General features: G+C 42.2%; 1 protein-coding gene across 1 annotated transcript in view; it reads left to right on the top strand.

The window, feature by feature from the left end:
• The first annotated feature begins 9,132 nt into the window (after nucleotides 1-9,132).
• The window catches only part of SHPRH (SNF2 histone linker PHD RING helicase), a 133,933-nt gene continuing 119,097 nt past the window's right edge, over nucleotides 9,133-23,968 (top strand). Inside the window, exons 1-3 of the mRNA XM_045009684.1 lie at nucleotides 9,133-9,255; nucleotides 20,770-21,435; nucleotides 21,848-21,977. Coding sequence (XP_044865619.1) covers nucleotides 20,800-21,435; nucleotides 21,848-21,977 — 766 coding nt within the window. The 5' untranslated portion in view covers nucleotides 9,133-9,255; nucleotides 20,770-20,799. The remainder of the gene's footprint in view (nucleotides 9,256-20,769; nucleotides 21,436-21,847; nucleotides 21,978-23,968) is intronic.

Here is a 23,968-nt window from a genome sequence, read left to right as displayed (position 1 = left end):
TGGTAAGCCCTAATAAAATAAAAAAACACTATCTGGTTTTAGTGCACTATCTGGTTCTAGTTCTGTTCTGTTTAACCAGTTACTGTTGTTTTTCTGCTCTGTTCATTTGGGCGTTAGGTGTGTGGGTAAAACTGAACTTCTCGTTCATAATTCCTCAGGGTAAAAGCCATGTGGGCAATAAAGCACAATTTGGGGGCTCGTCCCCAAACTCTTAACTCTGTTTTTCTCCAACAATATGGAGGCAAACAATCAAAACAGAACGGAGGCAAGAGTCGAACTGTACATCAACCAAGAATGCTGGCATAACTCCCCATAAAGAGTTTTGACAAAGAACCACAGTTTTAATACTTGCCTTCCTTTGTGTTAATTAGGTTAAAAGACTTATTTTAAAATTAACAGGAGACTTTTCTACCAAAAAACCCATGAACAGAATCCATCACTTGTGGCCAAGTAGCCAAATCTGCTTTGTCAAAGTCAAAATTCTGCTCCTGCTTTCAATAAATGAACCGCTTTCAGCATCCATATCCATAACAGTTGCATTAGCAACCAACAGGCAATTTTAGTACCAGAATCAGAGACTCTGGCACTCAATAAGTTTGACAAACCCAAATTGACATCCTCACTAGCTAAGGAAGACTCAGAAGTGCAAGTAACAGAACTGTCCACAGATAGTTCACCAGGAATGTGGTTGAACTTTGAATGTTTCAAGAAAATTTGTAGACCACTCACACTTTTCAGATCTTTTTCATGGGGCTGCTGCATCTTGTGCTTTTGAACAGCACTCATCTGCTTGTAGGTAATGGCATGGCAGGAATCATAACTAAACAAGTCATGCAATTAAACAATAATATAATACCATTTATTTAAATATTTTTGGATGTTTTCTACATTTTCAAATATATTGATTTCAATGACAACACAAAATGCAAAGTGTACAGTGCTCACTTTATATTTATTTTTGATTACAGGTATTTGCACTGTAAAAAAACAAAAGAAATATTTTTCAGTTCACCTCATACAAGTATTGTAATGCAATCTCTTTATCATGAAAGCTGAACTTACAAATGTAGAATTATGTACAAAGAAAACTGCATTCAAAAACAAAACAATGGTACCAATGTGAGATTTCTAAAGATAGCTACAGCACTCAACCCAAGGTTTAAGAATCTGAAGTGCCTTCCAAAATCTAAGGGAGACGAGGTGTGGAGCATGCTTTCAGAAGTCTTAAAAGAGCAAGACTCCAGTGAGGAAACTACAGCACCCGAACCACCAAAAAAAGAAAATCAAGCTTCTGCTGGTGGCATCTGACTCAGATAATTAAAATGAACATGTGCGGGTCCGCACTGTTTTGGATTGTTATCAAGCAGAACCTGTCATCAGCATGGAAGCATGTACCCTGCAATGGTGGTTGAAGCTGAAGTAACATATGAATCTTTATCACATGTGGCACATAAATATCTTGCAATGCCAGCTACAACAGTGCCTGTTCTCACTTTCAGGTGACATTGTAAACAAGAAGCAGGCAGTATTATCTCCTGAAAATTGTAACCAAACTTATTTGTCTGAGCGATTGGCTGAAGAAGTAGGACTGATTGACTTGTAGGCTCTCAAGTTTTATGTTGTTTTGTTTTTGAGTGCAGTTATGTAACAAAAAAAAATCTAGATTTGTAAATTGCACTTTCACGACAAAGAGATTGCACTACAGCACTTGTACGAGGTAAATTGAAAAATACAATTTCTTTTGTTTATCATTTTACAGTGCAAATATTTAGAATAAAAACAATATACACTTTGATTTAAATTACAACATAGACTACAATATATATGAAAATGTAGAAAAACCTCCAAATATTTAACTTCAGTTGGTATTCTATTGGTTAACAGTATGATTAATTGCAATTTTTAAAATCTCGATTAATTGTTTTGAGCTAATCATGTGAGTTAACTGCGATTTATTGAGCGCCCTAATCATAACTGACTATAAGAATTCACCCACCATGCTCTTTACAAATGAATTGCTAGGTTTGGAATAACTGCAGTAGTGGGTGAAAGATTTAACTAATATCTGTGTGAAACGCTGAGAGAAATCAGGTGAAAGGTCATCATATCTCTGTGAAACACAGGGCGGTATCAGGTGAAAGGAATGAGCCAGAACTCAGGAATAAGGTCAAATGAAGAGGAGCAGTTACAGATAAAGCTAGGGCCCCATGACAGAAGAAAAGACTGATAAATGGGGTAGCGGAGGAAGGCATTACAGGCCCATGATGGGCTCGATCCCAGCTCCACTGGAATCATATGAAACCCCCTTCACATAGCCCTGCTACTTTCATTATCTGATATAAAGTTCTCCTAATTTTTCTCCCGGTTTCATTAAATTAAATTGCAATTACCTTTGTTCAAACAAACCTAATTTGCAGTACTAGGGAAATCACTAGATACCAAAGATAGGGACAATTAATCACTCGGTGCTGAGTAGAGATGGGCATTCTTCCACCCCACTCTATCACAGAGCTTGATTTTCACAGAGTACCAACAAAGATGGTTTTACAGGATTAGCATGCCACAGGGGAAATAGTATTTCATAGAGCTGGCACTCCATGGTGCCTTATACTGTTTTCCATAAGCAGAGGAGAGCATTTCATTCTTACTAATTTTGTTGATGATATGCCAACTAGAAAAGAAACCAGCTTACTCTCCTATAATTCTATTGGCTCTGAATACTCAGAGGAGTAAAACAGGAAAAATATAGACCCTTAACATCCACTTCTGTGATGCCTATGAGAAATCAATCAGCTGAAGATGGCTAGGTTGGAAATAATATACAGAATTTTTTCCATCCAGCTGGGCTCAACACTGGCTTATACAAATGCATGAATTCAGCACTGTTGCTTTCATCCTCCTTCCCAGCTTCCCTTCTATCATATGTTGCTCACTCAGCATATCCTGCTGTAAATATGCTCTTGTGGGCAGAGACCATGTCTTCCTCTTTGTTTACCTACCACAGTGAGGCCCTGAACCTACCACGGTGAGGCCCTGAACCTAAGTTGAGTCTTTGCAATTTTGCCCAATCTAAATAAGATGATGATTTATTAGATACACTGCTATGGCTCTGAGTACATACAGATAATAGATCTGTTGAGTATTAGGTTGCCATATTTACAGTCACTTTTTGAGTATAATCAAGCTATAAGTAAAAGTTTAAAAACTCACAATGTTTTTTTCCAAGGTTGAATTCCAAAGATAAAATTCATGCAAAGTATATGATTTATGAAATAGTTTACTATATACTATCTATCATGGTAGCAAGCAACTTGTATAATGGATCCTGAGAAGTACATTAGTTCTTTTAGGAAAGAAAATAAGTGCACAGTAGACAGGTAAGTGTGACGTTGCACTCTATATGATTTTATGAAAATATGCTGATGAGTGTGAATATAATGTAACTAAAGTGTGCTTCATGCAAAAGGTCTCTTGTAAGGTATCATTACAAAGCTTATAATCTACTGAGTGTGGTCATCCTATTTGTATAAATGTATCATTCTTGTATCTGAAACTAGAAATATGAAATATAACTTTGAGGGCCTATTGTAATTATGCAAAGTGTGGGCCATTAATGGTGGTTTGGAATCTTGATGGCTCCCATCAACCAGGACAATTGACTGTAGATGGCTCTGTTTTACTTGTAAGTCTCCCTATATATGTGTGTGCTGGCAAGTGAGTAATGAAGCCTTACAGTGACATGTGATCATGTCACCTGAACTGGAATCCATTTTTAACCTGGTGCTTTTCCATTTAGAAGTGGGGGTGGGGGTGGGAACCCAGAGAGACAAAGGATTCCCGCCTTATGCAAAAGATACATAAATGGGTAGAACAGAACAAAGGAGGCTGCAGTCATGAGAAATTCCCTAGCTAACACCTGAGCTGGAACAAGGGCTGTACCAGGGGAAAGGATTATGCCCAGACTAGGAAGGGGTCCAGTCTGTGAAAGAAACTTAGTGAAACATCTCTGAGGGAGAGATTTTATCTGTATTCAGTTTCATTACTGTACTAGGCTTAGACTTGTGGGTTTTATTTTATTTTACTTGGTAATTCACTTTGTTCTGTCTGTTACTACTTGGAACCACTTAAATCCTACTTTCTGTATTTAATACAATCACTTTTTACTGATTAATAAACCCAGAGTATGCATTAATACCTGGGGCGGGGACGGGACAGCTGTGCATATCTCTCTATAAACTGTATAAACTTTATACAGGGTAAAACAGATTTATTTGGGGTTTGGACCCCATTGGGAGTTGGGCATCCGAGTGTTAAAGACAGGAATACTTCTTAAGTTGCTTTCAATTAAGTCTGCAGGTTTGGGGCACGTGGTTCAGATCCTGGGTCTGTGTTGGAGCAGACTGACGTGTCTGGCTCAACAAGACAGGGTGCCGGAGTCCCAAGCTGGCAGGGAAAGCAGGGGCAGAAGAAATCTTGGAACATCAGTTGGCAGTTCCCAAGGGGATTTCTGTGACCCAACCCATCACAGTAAGTATTAAATTATCCTAAGCAGCAATGCTTTTATTAAGAAATGTACATTTTTTGCAGATAAGCTTTGTAGAGGGAGGAGTTAAACACAGGAAAATTAGGACATGACCTAAACATTTTACAAATATAATAATAATAATAATAATACTTTTTTCATATATGAAACTTTATATTTTCAAAACACATCCTCACACCACATCATCATGAGGGAAACTTGCCCAGCCCCTTCAGCCCCAGGTGCATATGATTTCAATTGTCAATAGACACCTTTCAGAGTAGATAGAGATGTCATCCTATCCTTTTGAAATGGATAGATAAGATGGAAACAAATGGTTCCTAACATTCTGCAACCTTTATTGGCTGCCACTGCACATTGAGCAGATGTTTTCAGAGAACTATCTACGATGATGCCAAGATCTTTTTCTTGAATGATAATAGCTAATTTAGACCCCATCCCTTAGTTGGGATTATGTTTTTCTACGTGCATTGCTTTCAGGGCCGGCTCTAGACCCCAGCGTGCGCTTGTGGCAGCGTCCCAGCGGGAGGGTGGCTGGCGGCTCCGGCGGACCTCCCGCAGGCATGCCTGCAGAAGGTCCGCTGGGACCGCGGCTCCGGTAGACCTCCCGCAGACGTGCCTGCGGGAGGTCCACCGGAGCCGCGGGGCCAGCGGACCCTCCACAGGCACGTCTGCGGGAGCCGCGGGACCGGCGACCGCTAGAGAGCCCCCCGCGGCGTGCAGCCATGCTTGGGGCAGCGGAAATCCTAGAGCCACCCCTGATTGCTTTGCACTTAAAATCTCATCTGTTGTTTTGTTGCCCAGTCACCCAGTTTAGTGAGATCCCTTTGTAACTCTTTGCAGTCAGCTTTTGGATTTAACTATCATGAGTAAATTAGTAAATTAGTATCCTCTGAAAGTATCCACCTCACTGTTCACTCCTTTTTCCAGATCATTTATTAATATGTTAAACAGTCCTGGTTCCAGTACAGATCCTTGGGAGACCCTGCTATTTTCTTCTCTCCACTGTGAAAACTAACCATTATTCCCTATCTTTTAATCAGTTGCTGATCCATGAGAGACCCTTCCCTTATTATCCCCTGACTGCTTACTTGCTTAAGAGCCTTTGGTAATGGACCTTGTCAAAGGCTTTCTGAAAATCCAAGTATATCGACTGGATCACCCTTGTCCACATGGCTTGTTGACTCCCACAAAGAATTCTGATGGATTAGTGAGGCATGATTTCCCTTTACAAAAGCCACGTTTACTCTTCCCCAACATATTGTGTTAATCTATATGTCTGATCATTCTGTTCTTTACTATAGTTTCAGCCAATTTGTCTGGCACTGAAGTTAGGTTTACCAGCCTGTAAACAGGGCCACCCCGGGGGGAAGAGGGGCAGGGGGAAGTGGGGCAATTTGCCCCAGGCCCCGCAGGGGCTCCCACGAGAATATAGTATTCTCTAGTATTGCACCTTTTTTTTATGGAAGGGGCCCCTGAAATTCCTTTGTCCCAGTCCCCCTGAATCCTCTGGGTGGCTCTGCCTGTAAATGGCAGGATCACCTCTGGAACCTTCTTTGAAAATCAGTGTTACATTAACTACCCTCCAGTCATTTGCTAGAGAGGCTGATTTAAATGATAGGTTACATACTACAGTTCTGCAATTTCATATTTGAGTTCCTTCAGAACTCTTGGATAAATACCATATGGTGCTGGTGATTTATTAATTTATCAATTTGATCCAAAGCCTTCTCTACTAACACATAAATCTGGGACAATTCCTCAGATTTGTAAACTAAAAAGAATGGCTTCACATACTCTGCAGTCAAGACCAATACAAAGAATTCATTTACATTCTCCTCAATGACTTTGTTTTCCTTGAGTGCTCCTTTAGCACCTCAATTGTCCAGCACCACCACTGACTGTTTGGCAGACTACCTGCTTCTGATATACTTTAAAACATTCCTGTTAGTTTTTGTGTCCTTAGTTAGTTGCTTTTCAAATTCTTTCTTGGCCTATCTTATTATATTTTTACACTTGACTTGCCTGAGTTTATGCTTCTTTCCATTTTCCTCACTAGGATTTGACTTCCAATTTTTAAAGGATGCCTGTTTGCCTCTAACTGCCTCTTTCACTCTGCTTTGTAGCCATGGTGTCATTTTTGTCATCTTATTGTTTTTTCTTTTTTTGTAATATTCATTTAGTTTCTATTATGGTGTTTTTATATTGTCTCCATGAAATTTCTAGGCATTACACCCTTGTGACTGTTCCTTTTAATTTCCATTTAATTAGAATATTCATTTTTGTTTAGTTTCCCTTTGAAGTTAAATGCTACTGTAGTAGGATTCTTTGGCATTTTCCCCCTTACCAGGATATTAAATTTAATTACATTATGGTCATTATTACCAAGTGGTTCAGCTATATTCACCTCCTAAAACAGATCCTGTGCTTCACTTAGGACTAGATCAAGAATTTCTTCTCTCCTTGTGGTTTCCAGCACAAGTTGCTGCAAGGAGTCATTTATGGTGTCTAGAAATTTTATCTCTGCATCTTTTCCTGAGGTGACATATACCCAGTCAAAATGGGGTGTGACAGTGCTAGCTATATCAAAAGCAATGTGCTGGTATGAAACTCAAACCATCACAGAAACACTGATAAAACCCAGAGGACCTGATTCTCTACTCTTACATTAATTTTATTAGCAAAAACAACAAGGAGTCCTGGTGGTACCTTAGAGACTAACATATTTATGTGGGCATAAGCTTTCATGGGCTATAACCCACACCATGCAAGGCACTTAATTTTATTAATTTACATTAGCTCTATTGAAGTCAAGTTGTAGGGATATTAAAGAAGGTACTAACAGTGATTCCCCCGAGTGACAGTGACCCCCCAGTTTCACCAAGTACAAAAATCTTTTAGTTCTTCTGTTAAAACTTGTAAGCTCCTGTCTGTAGAAACCATTGATCGTATGTGTCCTGTGAAAGATACTCTATTACTATGTAAAACTTACAAACAAGTTAATTGACTCTGTTCTTGAAGTAAACACTGTGTTACCTGTAATTGATACAATGTAAATAAATGCTATAAGCCATTAAGGGTACGTCTTCACTACCCGCCGGATCGGCGGGTAGCAATCGAATTCTCGGAGTTCGATATATCGCGTCTCATCTAGACGCGATATATCGAACTCCGAACGCGCTCCTGTCGACTCCGGAACTCCACCACCGCGAACGGCGGTGGCGGAGTCGACGGGGGAGCCGCGGACTTCGATCCCGCGCTGTGAGGACGGGTAAGTAACTCGAACTAAGGTAGTTCGACTTCAGCTACGCTATTGGCGTAGCTGAAGTTGCGTACCTTAGTTCGACCTCCCCCCCAGTGTAGACCAGGCCTAAGTGACTTTCACTTCATTGTAACAGCAAGGGCGCCTAGAAACAGACCCCCACCCTCTGTGATTATAGGGCAGGGAGACTCAAATGAATTAGCAGTGTGGAGCCACCAGGAATGTGCCACTTTAGACAGTGTGAGCCACCAGGAATGTGCCATCTGCTGATTGAGTCAGCAACAGCAGGATGAAACAGCTCCCATAGACTAACATAGGAATTAATTCCTATAAGAATGAACTCCAAAAACTAAGGACTTTAAGTCTCTGGTTCTGCTGCCAACCTCCAGGAGCATCAGGTGCATCTGACACAGACTCGGCTTCATCCTCATGACCAAGATACCTGGCCAGTAACTTGGCATGAGCAACTTCTAGGCTGGTAACTATAACACCTATACAGAACTTGAATGAATGATTGTGTGAATGAATATAATATATATGTGTGTGTGTGTGTATAAGGAATAGATAGTAATAGGAATAAGTAGTCAAACAACGTTTACTTTTATATTTTGCTTTATTATTATATTTACAATAAATATGGCATCTTTGCCTTATGCCTCTTAATAAGATCCTGCTGTTTTTTATTATATTGGTATAACAAAGTGACCTGGATGTTAGGAGCCCCGGCGCTGCTCCTCGCTCCCCCTTCACAGCCCCGTAGAGGTGCACGGAGGAAAAGCAGCATGGGGAGTGTGGGGAGAGCAGCAATGCCAGTTGCTCCATCCATCTAGATCAGCTGCCCCACTTGAGCGCAGGAGCGGGGTACAGGGGTTGGGGCAAAGGGGCGCTGTGTAGGAGTTGGGGGGGGGCGAAAGGGAGGTGCGGAGCCCTGGGCACCCACAGGGGCTAGGGGCAATAGGGGGCACCCAGCCCTGAGGTTTCCCTGTGAGGGCGGGGGGGGGGGTTGCTGCGGGCGTTTCACGGCGGTTGCTCCTTCTCATCCCACCAGCACCCCTGGATCCGACTGCCCCGGACTAGCCCCGCCAGCCCCTTCTGCGTCTTCCCGGGCCCCGGCCACTGCGCTGCGCGGCTGCGAGGAACCCACATGGGGCGTAGAGGCCCCGCCCACTTCTCGCCCCTGCTTTGGGAACGGCCATTGCGCATGCGCTAGCTGCGGGCCCGGACGCTCCTTTCCGCTGGCGCAGGCTCTGCTAGCCAGGAGGCTCCTTCCAACGCCGGGCGGGCGCGCTCTGGTGCCGTCGGGAGCGCGCGCGGCTGGAAGGCCGGTGTTGACTGTGGCCGGTGGTTCTCGTAGGAGCGCGACTGGCCGGAAGCTGCCGCCGCCGCCGCCGCCGCCGGAGGCGCCCCGAGGGGCTGGCAGGAGCCGGCGCGGGAGCTGCTCATCCCCTAGGTAGGTTCAGGGTGGGCGGGGCCCTGCCAGGCCGTGGGTCCCGTCCCCGCAGGGCGCCCCCGTGTCACGGTGCAGCAGCAGCCCCTCCCTGGGGCTCCCCCGGCTGGGCACCGGCTGCCTGCGCCTGGCGCCCCGTTCGCCCCCGCTGTCCGTAGTCAGAGTGCCCGGTTGTGCTGTGAAATGGCAAAAGTGTCTTCGCCTCCCCCCCCCCGAGCCGCCCCCCCCCCGGTAAGGGGACGTTCAGGTGGTTAGGCGAGGCCAGGCGCGGAGTGGGGCTGAGCCGGGCACCCAGATAAATCAGCGTCTCTGGGAAGAAGCGGGTACTTCTGGTACAGCAAAGCGGTGACAGTCCCCCCCCCCCCCCCCCCGCTTTGGATAAATTGCAACCTCGCTTAGTTGTGCTGTGTTTGTCCGAGTCAGCCTGACAGCTCTTCGGGACGAGGGCCCCTTGTTTCTGCAGCAATGCACGAATACGCGGTGCTTTAGAGAAGGGGGAGCAGACCATTGCACATAAGTGTCCCTGCCCCAAAGGGCACATTGAATGGGAACGTGGCAATACAGTAGGACCCCAATTTACCCGTTATCTGGCTCTCCCCGGATTAACCAACCCACCCCTGGCGCGCACACTGGAATAGAGTAAGGGAATTTGACGCTGTAAGTCGCGGGTGGCGGGGCTCAGGCTGGCAGCCCCGAAATCCCCCACCCATTCTTCTGTTTATCTGAAGGTTTGTTTATCCGATCTGGCCCCAGTCCCAGTTAGGTCGGAAAAATAGCGTTCCACTGTGTAATGTTATACAGGAGAGTGGGGGCTGTCAGCTTCACAGCTGGAATGCTTCAAAGAACAACTGGGTTTTCAGAAGTTCTTTCAGGGCAATGAGTGTGCTTTGTTTAGGTTTGCAAATGGGTGTGCACATGTACATTACTTTATAAATATTAACTCTGTTTGCTCTGTATTCATGCAGTAAGTGTGTAATAAGGAAAAATAAAGATGGAACACTGGTGAGTGCAGTTATAATGTCAGTAACCTTGGTGCTGCCCAAATTTCATCAGTTTCTAAAATGCAGTATTTTGGAGGTATCAGAATATCATACATTTCCTTCCACATTAATAGCTTTATTTGGAGTAGTCCATTGAGGAGAAGTGTTTATTATTCAAAAGATACTGTTAACTTCTGCTTTCATATTCTTTTGATGTTTCAAGTAGCTCCCTAGCAGCTACAGAAGAAATTGGAAAAATGAGATGTTAGAATGTGTGACATTGGCGCATGCAATAATAATGTAAAAACGTAGTGTAGGACAGTGGCTTTCCCTACACATTTTCAAATGGAGGTGCAGCAGACTCCTTTAGAATTCTTAGACATAGTCTGTGGATCCCCAGGTGTCCATGGCCATAGGTTCAGAACCACTGGTCTAGGAAATTTGAGCTCCTGTAAGGAATGATATAAAACAAAACAAAAAAAACCACATGCCCAATACAATAAGAAGTGTGATATAGCACAGTTTTAAAGATCATTGCAAATCCAGAAGGTATATTAGAAATCCGTTAGCTTTATGTAGGTTGCATAAATTCCCAATCTGTCAAAGACTTAGCCACATACTTTTCTTTGCGGGATTGGGGCCTCATATTGTGGACATGATTGTTTCATACATGATTTTAAGTGTCCCTTTAATTATGATGCAAACATTTCTTTAACTATGTTTGTCGTCATGACCTGTATTCAGCTGGTTCATGCAGGGAGAATTCCATGGATTTGATTGAAGAATACTGGCCTTTGTTGTTCACATTAAGTGCAAGAATTCCAAAAATTCAATTAGCTTGTCTTTGCAAGCTTTAAGAATAGAAAAAACACTTTTCTCAGTATTGGTACTAATAATCAGACAGTTTCACTTTCATTTTGTTAGTGGTGCAATGTTTGGAATTCAAACAGTTTAGGTTTTAGTCTAAAAACATTTCATATTAGACTCTTAATGATGAAAAATCATTTTGGTTGGTTGATGTGTATAGGTGTTATACACATCTTGTTTGTATGAAATGTAAATTGTGGGTTAAATTTAAGTTGACAGTGTCCATTTACATTGAAGAAGCATATTTAATGTCGAGTTAACAGAACACTAGATTCCAAATATATACATAATATTACATATACTATATTAGCCTAAAAATGTTTGTCACACTCTTGTTGATTTTACTTTCTTTATTTTAATGAATGGGGAAGAGTCCGTAGGCAGACAGGAGATGAAGTTGCTGAACAGGAGCCTTGGAGATAACCTTGATTATTGGAGTTGGGGGAAGGGTGCCAGATTTTCTAATCCTGCATGTACAATAGTGTGTATATATTAGCATGTTGTCTTATTTAACTAGCCATGTGCACATGCAGATACCTCTTTTTTTTATATACACATTGGTCATTTGCCTGCCTAACCTACGTGTGCAAAAGTGTGCATGCAATTGTGTGTCTAATTTGAAATCCAGTCATTGTTTCCTCAACTGTTGGAGCTCAGGTGTTCTTAGATTTATGTTAGAGGATGAAAGCTTCTATTTTTCTGAGTACATAATGCTGGCCATTTTGTGGAATGTCAAAGCATTACTCAGAGACTGCTATCACACACCCTTCAGCTGGATGAATGCAACAAGAGCAGTTGCCTATTAGGGGAAGTATGGGGAAATTCTTTATAATGAAAGGTATGTGGGATCTTAGAATGGTGATTAAATTTGATTCTGAGACCATGTACAATGGGAGAGTCCAATTCACATGCCAGTGATTTTAAAAGGATACTGCTGATTTCTCTTTATATTAGGGCTCTCAGTTAATCAGATTATATCACATAATCACATCATATTATTATTTTTATTACAAATATTTGCGCTGTAAATATGATAAAAGAAACAGTATTTTTAAATTCACCTCATACAAGTACTGTAGTGCAATATTTTTATTGTGAAAGTGCAGTTTACAAATGTAGATTTTTTTGTTTTTATATAACTGAACTTAAACACAAAACAATGTAAAACTTTAGAGCCTACAAGTCCACCAAGTCCTACTTCTTGTTCAGCCAGTACCTAAGAGAAACAAGTTTGTTTACATTTACGGAAGATATTGCTGCTGGCTTTTTACTTGCAATGAAACCTGAAAGTGAGAACAGGCATTTGCATGGCACTTTTGGAGCTGGCATAGCAAGGTGTTTACATGCCAGATATGCTGAACATTTGTATGCACCTTCATGCTTGGGCCACCATTCCAGAGGAGTATCAGAGGGGTAGCCATGTTAGTCTGGTTCTGTAGAAGCAGCAAAGAATCCTGTGGCACCTTATAGACTAACAGACGTTTTGCAGCATGAGCTTTCGTGGGTGAATACCCACTTCTTCGGATGCAAGCAGTGGAAATTTCCAGGGGCAGGTGTGTATATAAGCAAGCAAGAAGCAAGCTAGAGGTAACGAGGTTAGATCAATCAGGGAGGATGAGGCCCTGTTCCAGCAGCTGAGGTGTGAAAACCAAGGGAGGAGAAACTGGTTCTGTAATTGGCAAGGCATTCACAGTCTTTGTTTAGTCCTGAGCTGATGGTGTTAAATTTGCAGATGAACTGGAGCTCAGCAGTTTCTCTTTGAAGTCTGGTCCTAAAGTTTTTTTGCTGTAGGATGGCCACCTTAAAATCTGCTATTGTGTGGCCAGGGAGGTTGAAGTGTTCTCCTACAGGTTTTTGTATATTGACATTCCTAATGTCTAATTTGTGTCCATTTATCCTTTTCCTTAGAGACTGTCCAGTTTGGCCGATGTACATAGCAGAGGGGGATTGCTGGCATATGATGGCATATATTACATTGGTGGATGTGCAGGTGAATGAACCGGTGATGGTGTGGCTGATCTGGTTAGGTCCTGTGATGGTGTTGCTGGTGTAGATATGTGGGCAGAGTTGGCATCGAGGTTTGTTGCATGGGTTGGTTCCTGAGCTAGAGTTACTATGGTGCGGTGTGCAGTTGCTGGTGAGAATATGCTTCAGGTTGGCAGGTTGTCTGTGGGCGAGGACTGGCCTGCCACCCAAGGCCTGTGAAAGTGTGGGATCATTGTCCAGGATGGGTTGTAGATCCCTGATGATGCGTTGGAGGGGTTTAAGCTGGGGACTGTATGTGATGGCCAGTGGAGTCCTGTTGGTTTCTTTCTTGGGTTTGTCTTGCAGTAGGAGGCTTCTGGGTACACATCTGGCTCTGTTGATCTGTTTCCTTATTTCCTCGTGTGGGTACTGTAGTCTTGAGAATGCTTGGTGGAGATTTTCTAGGTGTTGGTCTCTGTCTGCGGGGTTAGAGCAGATACGGTTGTACCTCAGTGCTTGGCTGTAGACAATGGATCTTGTGGTGTGCCTGGGATGGAAGCTGGAGGCGTGAAGGTAGGCATAGCGGTCGGTAGGTTTTCGGTATAGGGTGGTGTTAATGTGACCACCACTTATTTGCACTGTGGTGTCTAGGAAGTGGACCTCCCGTGTAGATAGGTCCAGGCTGAGGTTGATGGAGGGGTGGAAGCTGTTGAAATCATGGTGGAATTTTTCCAGAGTCTCCTTCCCATGGGTCCAGATGATGAAGATGTCATCAATGTAGCGTAGGTAGAGAAGGGGCGTGAGTGGACGGGAGCTGAGGAAGCGTTGTTCCAGGTCGGCCATAAAAATATTGGCATATTGTGGGGCCATGCGGGTGCCCATAGCGGTGCCACTGATCTGGAGATATATATTGTCATTAAATTTGAAATAGTTGTGTGTGAGGATAAAGGCACAGAGCTCAGCAACCAGTTGTGCTGTGGCATCATCAGGGATACTGTTCCTGACAGCTTGTATTCCATCAGTGTGTGGGATGTTTGTGTAGAGAGCCTCTACATCCATGGTGGCTAGGATGGTGTTTTCTGGAAGGTCACCAATGCATTGTAGTTTCCTCAGGAAATCAGTGGTGTCACGGAGATAGCTGGGAGTGCTGGTAACATAGGGTCTGAGTAGAGAGTCCACATATCCAGACAGTCCTTCAGTGAGAGTTCCAATGCCAGAGATGATGGGGCGTCCAGGATTTCCGGGTTTGTGGATCTTGAGGTAGTAGATAGAATAACCCTGGTCGGGGTTCTAAGGGTATGTTGATTTGTTCCGGTGTTAGTGTAGGGAGTGTCCTGAGTAGATGGTGCAGTTTCTTAGTGTATTCCTCAGTGGGATCTGAGGGAAGTAGCCTGTAAAATTTGGTATTGGAGAGTTGTCTGGCGGCCTCCTTTTGGTAGTCAGACCTGTTCATGATGACAACAGCACCTCCTTTATCAGCCTCTTTGATTATAATGTCAGGATGGTTTCTGAGGCTGTGGATGGCATTGCGTTCTGCACGACTTAGGTTGTGAGGCAAGCGATGTTGTTTTTCCACAATTTCTGCCTGTGCACGTCGGCGGAAGCATTCAATGTATAGGTCCAGACTGTCATTTCGACCCTCAGGAGGAGTCCATGTGGAGTTCTTCTTCTTGTGCTGTTGGTGATACACAGTTACCCTCCCACCCAGAAGCCTCCTACTGCAAGACAAACCCAAGAAAGAAACCAACAGGACTCCACTGGTCATCACATACAGTCCCCAGCTTAAACCCCTCCAACGCATCATCAGGGATCTACAACCCATCCTGGACAATGATCCCACACTTTCACAGGCCTTGGGTGGCAGGCCAGTCCTCGCCCACAGACAACCTGCCAACCTGAAGCATATTCTCACCAGCAACTGCACACCGCACCATAGTAACTCTAGCTCAGGAACCAACCCATGCAACGAACCTCGATGCCAACTCTGCCCACATATCTACACCAGCAACACCATCACAGGACCTAACCAGATCAGCCACACCATCACCGGTTCATTCACCTGCACGTCCACCAATGTAATATATGCCAGCAATGCCCCTCTGCTATGTACATCGGCCAAACTGGACAGTCTCTAAGGAAAAGGATAAATGGACACAAATCAGACATTAGGAATGTCAATATACAAAAACCTGTAGGAGAACACTTCAGCTTCCCTGGCCACACAATAGCAGATCTTAAGGTGGCCATCCTACAGCAAAAAAACTTTAGGACCAGACTTCAAAGAGAAACTGCTGAGCTCCAGTTCATCTGCAAATTTAACACCATCAGCTCAGGACTAAACAAAGACTGTGAATGCCTTGCCAATTACAGAACCAGTTTCTCCTCCCTTGGTTTTCACACCTCAGCTGCTGGAACAGGGCCTCATCCTCCCTGATTGATCTAACCTCGTTACCTCTAGCTTGCTTCTTGCTTGCTTATATACACACCTGCCCCTGGAAATTTCCACTGCTTGCATCCGAAGAAGTGGGTATTCACCCACGAAAGCTCATGCTGCAAAACGTCTGTTAGTCTATAAGGTGCCACAGGATTCTTTGCTGCTTCTTAAAAATATGAGTTGATTAAATTTTAACTCAATGCGTTGGAGGAGAATAGTATGACTCCTGCTCTGTTTTACCTGCATTCTGCCATGTATTTCATGTTATAGGAGTCTTGGATGATGACCCAACACATGTTGTTCGTTTTAAGAACACTTTCACTGCAGATTTGACAAAACGCAAAGAAGGTACCAATGTGAGATTTCTAAAGATAGCTACAGCACTCAACCCAAGTTTAAGAATCTGAAGTGCCTTCCAAAATCTGAGGGAGACGAGGTGTGGAGCATGCTTTCAGAAGTCTTAAAAGAGCAACACTCCAGTGTGGAAACTACAGCACCTGAACCATCAAAAAAGAAAATCAACCTTCTGCTGGTGGCATCTGACTCAAATGATGAAACTGAACATGTGGGGGTCCGCACTGCTTTGGATCGTTGTCGAGCAAAACCTGTCATCAGCATGGACACGTCCTCTGGAATGGTGGTTGAAGATGAAGAGACATATGAATCTTTAGCTCATTTGGCACGTAAATATCTTGCAACACCTGCTACAACAGTTCCATGCAAATGTCAGTTCTCACTTTCAGGTAACATTGAAAACAAGAACTGGCAGCATTATCTCCTGCAAATGTTAACAAACTTGTTTGTCTGAGCGATTGGCCGAACAAGAAGTAGGACTGAGTGGACTTGTACGCTCTAAAGTTTTACATGGTTTTATTTTTGAATGCAGTTATTTTTTGTACATAATTCTACATTTGTAAGTTCAACTTTCATGATAAAGAGGTTACATTACAGTACTTGTTTTAGGTGACTTGAAAAAGACTTTCTTTTGTATTTTTTACAGCACAAATATTTGTAATCCAAAATAAATTTAAAATAAACACTGTACACTTTGTATTCTGTGTTGTAACTGAAATCGATATATATCAATAATCACAGAACAGTATAATATTTAAGTGTCTGAAACTTTTCAATGTTTGTCTATAATTTTGAAAAGTGAGGATAAGACTAAATCTATTTTGTGTGCATCCTGTGTAACAGTACATTATGTAAAGTGTAATATATATGATGAGATGTTTACTAATATATCTGCATATCAGTCAGTTTAATGAAAAGGCAGTCACATCTTGCTATTGTTCCATGTCTTGAATGCCTACTGAAGTCAGTTTTTTTAGGATCATGCACTATTGCCAAGTCCCCCACAAAGAGCTTACCCCAGTTCCCAGTGAAGTGAAGACTCCTATTGATTTTAATAGAAATTGGATTAGAGAACATACTATAAATCAAAAATTCTTACTGAAAATCTTCAGGTGGTCTTTTCCAGCATTACCTATTCATTTAGACAGGCATACTACTCTTCATTAAAATGCAAGACTGGGAGGGACCTAGTTAAGTTATCAAGTCAAGTCTCCTGCACTGATGCAGGATAACATATTATCTAGAATCAGAGGGGTAGCCGTGTTAGTCTGGATCTGTAAAAGCAGCAAAGAGTCCTGTGGCACTTTATAGACTAACAGACGTATTGGAGCATTAACTTTCGTGGGTGTTTGTCTAACCTGTTCTTAAAAACCTCCAGTGATGGAGATTCCACAGCCTCCCATGGTAATTTGTTCCAGTGCTTAACTACCCTTACAGTTAGGAATTTTTTCCTCTGTCTAACCTAAACCTCCCTTGCCACAATTTAAATCCATTTCTTCTTGGACTGTTCTTGGTGGTTAAGGAGAACAGTTTATCACCCGCCTCTTTATAACAACCTTTTATGTACCTGAAGACTGTTGTCATGTCCCCACTCAGTCTTCTCTTCTCAAACTCTAAGCAAACCCAATTTTTTCAATCTTTCCTCATAGGCCATATTTTGATTATTTCATCCAGTTTCCAAAATTAATCATGATTTTATGCAAATATACCTGCAAAGATCCTTCTCTGGGGACTAAACCTTAATGTGGTGAGTGCCTCTGACTTAAATAGGCTGCTGCGCAGTTTACAGGGAATTTAGCGCCATGCAGGTGCTCAGGGAACCCACCCGGGGACCTGCTGCAGCCAGGGGAGGGGTGCCCCTCCCCTAGCCCCAACCTAGCCTGGCCTCCAACCTGCCATGGCTGGGACAGCCCCCTGCCCCAACTATGCCATGGCCCAGACCTGCCTCGGTTGGGGCGCCTCTACCCCAGCCTGAACCCGGGTGGCCCAGCCCTGAAACCAGGGCAGACCAGGCCTGGGCCTGCTGGGGCTGGGGGAGGAGTACCTATACTGTGGCCTGAGCCGAGGGGCGCTTCTCTCCCCTAGCCGAGGTGCTGCTGCAGGGAGAGAGAGCTGGGGGAGTCCTTTCTCCCTGCTGTAGCCCCGGAGCACCCTCCTGCACACCAAACCCCTCATCCCCGGCCCCACCCAAGAGCCCACACCGCCAGCCAGAATCCTCACACCCCTGCATCTCAACCCTCTTCCCCAGCCCCGAGCCCCCTCCCACACTCCGAACCTCTTGGCCCCACCCCCACCACATGAATTTTGTTATGTGCACTGATATGAAGGTGTTGTGACACACTTCACCTCCATTTTGGTGCACATAACAAAATTCATTCTACACGACTGGGGAAAAATTAGCTCTCAGGGTCACAAGTAGTGTTCCCTCTATGCCAGCAGGATTTACTCTTCTGGCAGGGCTATCCAAGTTGGACCAGTCAGAGGATAGGGACCATACAAAAAGCAGTCCACTGGTCCTCCAATTTGGGGGTTGAGTGATGGACCAATAATCTATTCTTGTGTTAAAACAAAAAAAAAGTTGTAGGAACAGAACAAGGTAGCCATTGTGTTCAGGGACGGCAGAGCCATGCTTGTATCTTAAGCAATGTTTGATGGTATGGGAAGGGTTCAGATATAGTTGCACATAGTATTCTCTGTTGCTCCTTCATCGTGAGACATCCAGTTGAAGAGCAGTACCATGTGCTTATAACTTGAAAAGAGATATTGCTTTGTGAATGAGACTGTAAGTTGTCTCCTTTTATTACCCTAGAGTGCTTATTTTGTCACTTACTCCTTTCATACAATTCAATTATGAAACTGTTGAAACTCCAGACTCTAAATGGCGGTATGTTTTTGCAGTTCCTTGTGCTGCTGTTGTGAATGATGAATGATCAGGAGCTGCAATGAGAATGTTTAGCAGAGAAACATAAAATGTGGGCCATGTGATCAGAGGGAGCAGGTCTACAAACATCTTACAGCTAGCTTCCTTTAGGAAAATGTAGCTGCTGAAGAGTTAGATTATTTGATTAAGACAAAACTTTAGGGTATTGTATGTCAGGCCTGTGAATCTCTTACTGTGTCAAATTCAAGAAGAGAAGGTCTTGAAGAATTTCTGGAAATGTTCTGGCTCATTCCAGAGCTAACCCCTCCGTAGCCTTGGGACCCGTGACTATATAATGAGTAGTTTAGCATATCTGCTTCTTTGCTATTGTATTTCAGTAGCAATTTTCATACAGGAGGTATAGATCTGTTAATTTGGCCGATCATTCCTGGCAAATGAAATTGAAATTATACAAGGTAATTATTTTGAACCTTTTGCTGAGCTCAAGTGTTTTGCTGAGCTAATCTAAGTCTCTCTAACTATTTTTTTTGAAAATCCAGTATTTTAACAACTACTTTTTTGAATATATAGTTACTAACTTCTGAGAACTGATTGCATTTATTGTGACCATTGATCCTTAATGTTCCTCATGTTCCATGTACTGTATTTACCATATGTAAGTTATTGACTAGTAGGATTATGTGTAAAATAACCTCTGTGCTTCAAAGTTCAGATTCAGCAAAGCACGTAAGCACGGGTAGTTCCACTGAAGTCATTGGGACTACAAGTGTTCTTAGAGTTATGCATATTCCGAAATTCTTTGCTGAATCTGGGTTTAGTTGCACCAACAAACTGCTAAGGACTGTTGTGCAAGCTACTTCAAGAGAAGAGTATTCCTAGGCCTTGGAAAAAAATGTATCAATCACTTATTAACTGGGGGGCGGGAGATGGGGGTGCGGTGCTAAAGCTGCTAACCAGTGATAGGTATTAAGACTAGAATGACATCACCAGGGATGTACCGGGACAACAGCCTACTGAGAAGCTCAGGCTCCAAACCATATTTTATATTCTGTCATCCTCTGTCTAGTATGTGCTGGATAAATTTGAAACTACATCCCACTTTGGGTGCTTGAAGTTATAAGAAACTTTTTGTCTCTTCTCCTTCTTTGGAACCCACAGGCTGTTACAAGTGGATTGGCCTCTGCTTTCCAGGGATAACACTTTCCTCTGCTTCTGCTCATAGTTCTCTTCAGCAGCAGCAGTGTGAAATTAATATGATCCCTGACATTTTCACAACTGTCCACGGAATTCTGAATAACTGCAGTGAAACTGCTCAGTCTTCTTAATTTCAATCTGTTGCTGTATGGCAAAACTAAAAGCAGCAGCAGACTCATTGAACTGTTAGACTACAGATTCCAGGTGACAGCGCTGCATAGGTTTAAATCAGTTTGCATTTGGAAAATTGTCTATGTAATCACAAGGACTATTAAAAAAAAAAATCCCAAATTCTTAAATGGTATTAAAATTGTTGATATGTAGGCTCCCCATTTGCTAGGGAAAGCTTCCTGCTTACCGTAGGAGAGTGGATTTTTCAAGCCTTTTGTGTAACCTTCTTTCACTTTGCAGTTTCCATGGTCTGTCTTACTGTTTAATTATAACGTCCAAGAAACATTTTGTTCAAGAGGAAAAAGTAGTCCAGGTGTTATCTTCATTTGAAAAAATAAGTGGTGGTGACTAGAAAGTTTTTGGATGATGATTGAACTAGGCAGAAGAAATGAGTGAGTTCCTTTTTCTGATTAAAATATGGTGGTTTTAAGAGATCAATTGCTTAAGACACATCTTTTTACATGGCTTTGTTTGTGAGACTTCTTGGGGCAGGAACAAAAGAGTGTTTTATAAAACTGAATAGACACTTTGAGCCATCTGTAGAACCCCTAATGAGCAGAGTTGTAACTAATGTGACTTCTGCAGACTCTTCAGCTATAGCACAATAAAAGATTTATGTGGGTATCTATTTAGTGTTATCTACCATTGACTAATATTAGTCCATTTTACAGAGATTGGGACACTGCCAGCAAAATAGCAAGATGAGTAATCGTCGAAAGCGTGCGCCTCCACTGAGGATGGATGAGGAGAAAAAGAAGCAACTCTGTTGGAATATGCATGAAGACCGAAGGAATGAGGTAATACTATTGGATGATAACATGGATGAAGACCACCCTGTTCCAGGTCCAAGCACCTCTTCTGTATCCTTTGTTATAGATGATGATAGCATTGATGAAGGACTGGCTTACAGAGAAAACAGAGGATCAAAGTCAGTGGGTTTCTCAACAGATGACGGAGAAGACTCTTGCTCTATCTTGACCTCTATATCTGTACAGCTAAATATTGTAGTCTCGCCTTACCATTCAGACAATTCCTGGAAAGCTTTACTTGGAGAATTTGTTCTTCAGCTTCTTCCTCAGAAAATTCTTATTGAGAAGATCCATAAAAGGAGTTTTACTTTGATGAGAGCAGATTCTGGTGATCAGCTGCAAATCTGTGTTCATACAAGAAGTGGAGAAGAGGGGGGTGAGGAGGAAAAAGAAAGTCTTGGTGATTATGAAGAGGGCATATTGGTGGAATCATCCCTCAATAGTGAAATGTTAGAAGACTTGAGATGGTTGCAAAAGAAGAAGGTAATTGGACTTTATCAAAGACCTAGAGAAGATCAAGCATTAAAGGTATTTGTTCATGCAGTTTATTTTAAGAGGGATTTTCAAATAAAAATAGCTCATTTTGTGTTTGGTACCATAAAATAGAAAGTTAGGTAAACATTTGACAAGTCCAGGTCCCACCACACACTTCTAGAATACAGTGCAAAGTGTACTCTTCAGTGGTTATCTGCATACATATTTTCAGTGTTTTTGAAATGTGTTCATTACACATTAAGATCACTTAAAATGAATTTACAAACCATCTGAGTTCCTAAGTGTGGCATACTAAAATTTTGCAGGGGGTTAAGAGATTAACTCTATCCATAGCCACCAGTCTTCAAAATTTGCCAAATGTGGCATTGTTCTGGATTTTGTTTTTGTTCTCTAATTCTATTTTAATTCCTTAATCATTTTAATTTCTTGCAAATATGTTTCACAGGTTGGAATTTACCTTCTGGAAGCTGGTTTAAGCAAATCAGAATTTCTCAGTGATGGAGGTGGGAGAATAAAAAAGGCCAACCAGCTGATTCAGAAACTAATGGAAAAATACTACAACTTTATAATTCCAGGTAACATAATCTATCCATCATGCAGTTGAATGTTACTGCAGAACTGTTTTTCTTTAGTTCAATGATATTTTTAAGGAAAAGGCAAGAAGTATACAGCATTTTTGTCTGTTATGACAACTGTCTTTGTCAGTAAATACATAGTCTTCACCACCATAAATATCTGACCCCCCCCCCACCCGACAGTAATTTATCTTCATAACACCTTTCTGAGATAGGGAAGGTGGAAGTATTTTCATTTTACCGATGGGAAACTGAGGCAAAGAGGTTATGGTCCCAATCCAGTGCCCATTGCCGTCAATGAAAAGATTCAATAAAATTATGTGGGTACCAGGTTTGTCCATGATCACATGCGAAGTCTCTAGCAGAACCAGGAACTGATCCAGATATCCTTTGTTCCCAGTCTAGTGCCTTGACCACACCATGCTTCTCTCCAGACCACTAATGGATTTTGGTTATCAGAGACAAAATAATCTAGAGAAATGTGTGGACAGGGGACTTGGGTAGGGGAAAGACAAAGATGTTCTGCATGTGGGATAAAACACTAGTTCTGAATCCAGTATGAAAGGTTACTGGTAGATTCTATCAGAAAGATTGCTGCTCTAGACAAAGTAATCACCCTCTCACTTTTATGACTAATGTTCACACCATTTAACTAAAATCATACAGCTTAATAAAAAAGGGAACATGGGGACTTGGAAATCAGGTAATTATCACAATGTCTTTTTGGGTGTGGGTTGGGGCTTATTGTGTATCATACTACAGCTCTTGAAGTTGAAGTATTAAAGGTTAAACTTCCCATTTTTTTTCCTAAAAGACCCTGCACAGGTTTATCTTTATCTACAATTCCATTTATTTTTTTAATCACATTTCCATTACCCCTTTGGTATCTAAGTGCTGAATTAAAGCATAAGTTCAGAGCACCAAAAGTTTTCTGTGTCCATTTGCCTGGAATGCCAGAATATATTAATTTGTATTTTAAGGAACTTCTTTTTTTTTATAGGTTGTGTTCCAGGGGAGTTTTATTTAAAAGGGTTTTTTTGCTCTGCCCCAAATGCTATCTTGTTGCCTTTCCCTTTCATTTCTGCTTCATTTCCTTCTGTATCTTTGATTGGAACACCTTTCCAGTCCAAGTGTCCAGCCAGGCCTGTGCTCTTTCCAATAGGATTGCTTCTGTGGGGAGGCCCACAAAAACTAAAGTAAGACACATGCCCTCTCCCACCCTGCATTTTATAAGGGGAAGACTTAACTTTGATTTTTTTTTTTTAAAACTTCCCCTAGTGCATTTTGTCTCATTCAGATCTTTTAATTGATTTTGGGATCCTGAGGGGTAGGGATTGTCTGTGTCTCGCATAATGGCAAGCACAGAATCAGTGCTTAATAAAATAAACAAAATCCCCAGCTCCAGTTATTTAGCAAAACTCACTGAAATCTACCAAGTTAAATACTAAGGCAAAATATGTCATTTGTAAACCTTTGTGGTGGTCCTAAACAGAGATTGTAGAATTAACTGGGTCCTTCTGGGTAACTTGTAGAGATCTTTATTTTGTTTGCTTTAACAGAGCTATCATTTATAATAGGCTATTCCTGTGTATGTTATAATACAAATACTTCAAACTACTACTTGTTGCTTCAGTAGACTTGCAGCCCTTAGGCTTTCCAAAATTGAGCTAGCCTTCTCCAAGGGATGAAAAATAGTTTTGTGCTGTAAAATCCAATGAGAATAAAGCATGTAAATGCAACATGCTGTTCATATATTTATTCAGTTTAAGGGTCAGCACTCTGGGGTTTGTTCTTGCATCAATACCTGGGCGCACATGTGACATAACTCTTCAGAAATTAAATGGCATCTGGATATATTATGTCTCAGGTTTCTCAGGAAGAATAAGCCCTTTAGTTTTTGCAGGGTGTAGTCTGCTTTTGTAACCAAATACGAACGTAAATATGTTTCCCATAAATCTAGACAAGAGGAGGAGAAAAAGCCTTTATTTTTG

This window comes from Mauremys mutica, chromosome 3, assembly GCF_020497125.1.
Source record: "Mauremys mutica isolate MM-2020 ecotype Southern chromosome 3, ASM2049712v1, whole genome shotgun sequence".
Classification (NCBI taxonomy): domain Eukaryota; kingdom Metazoa; phylum Chordata; order Testudines; family Geoemydidae; genus Mauremys; species Mauremys mutica.
The sequence above is the reverse complement of the archived record's forward strand: the minus strand, read 5'-3'. Positions and strand labels throughout refer to the sequence as shown.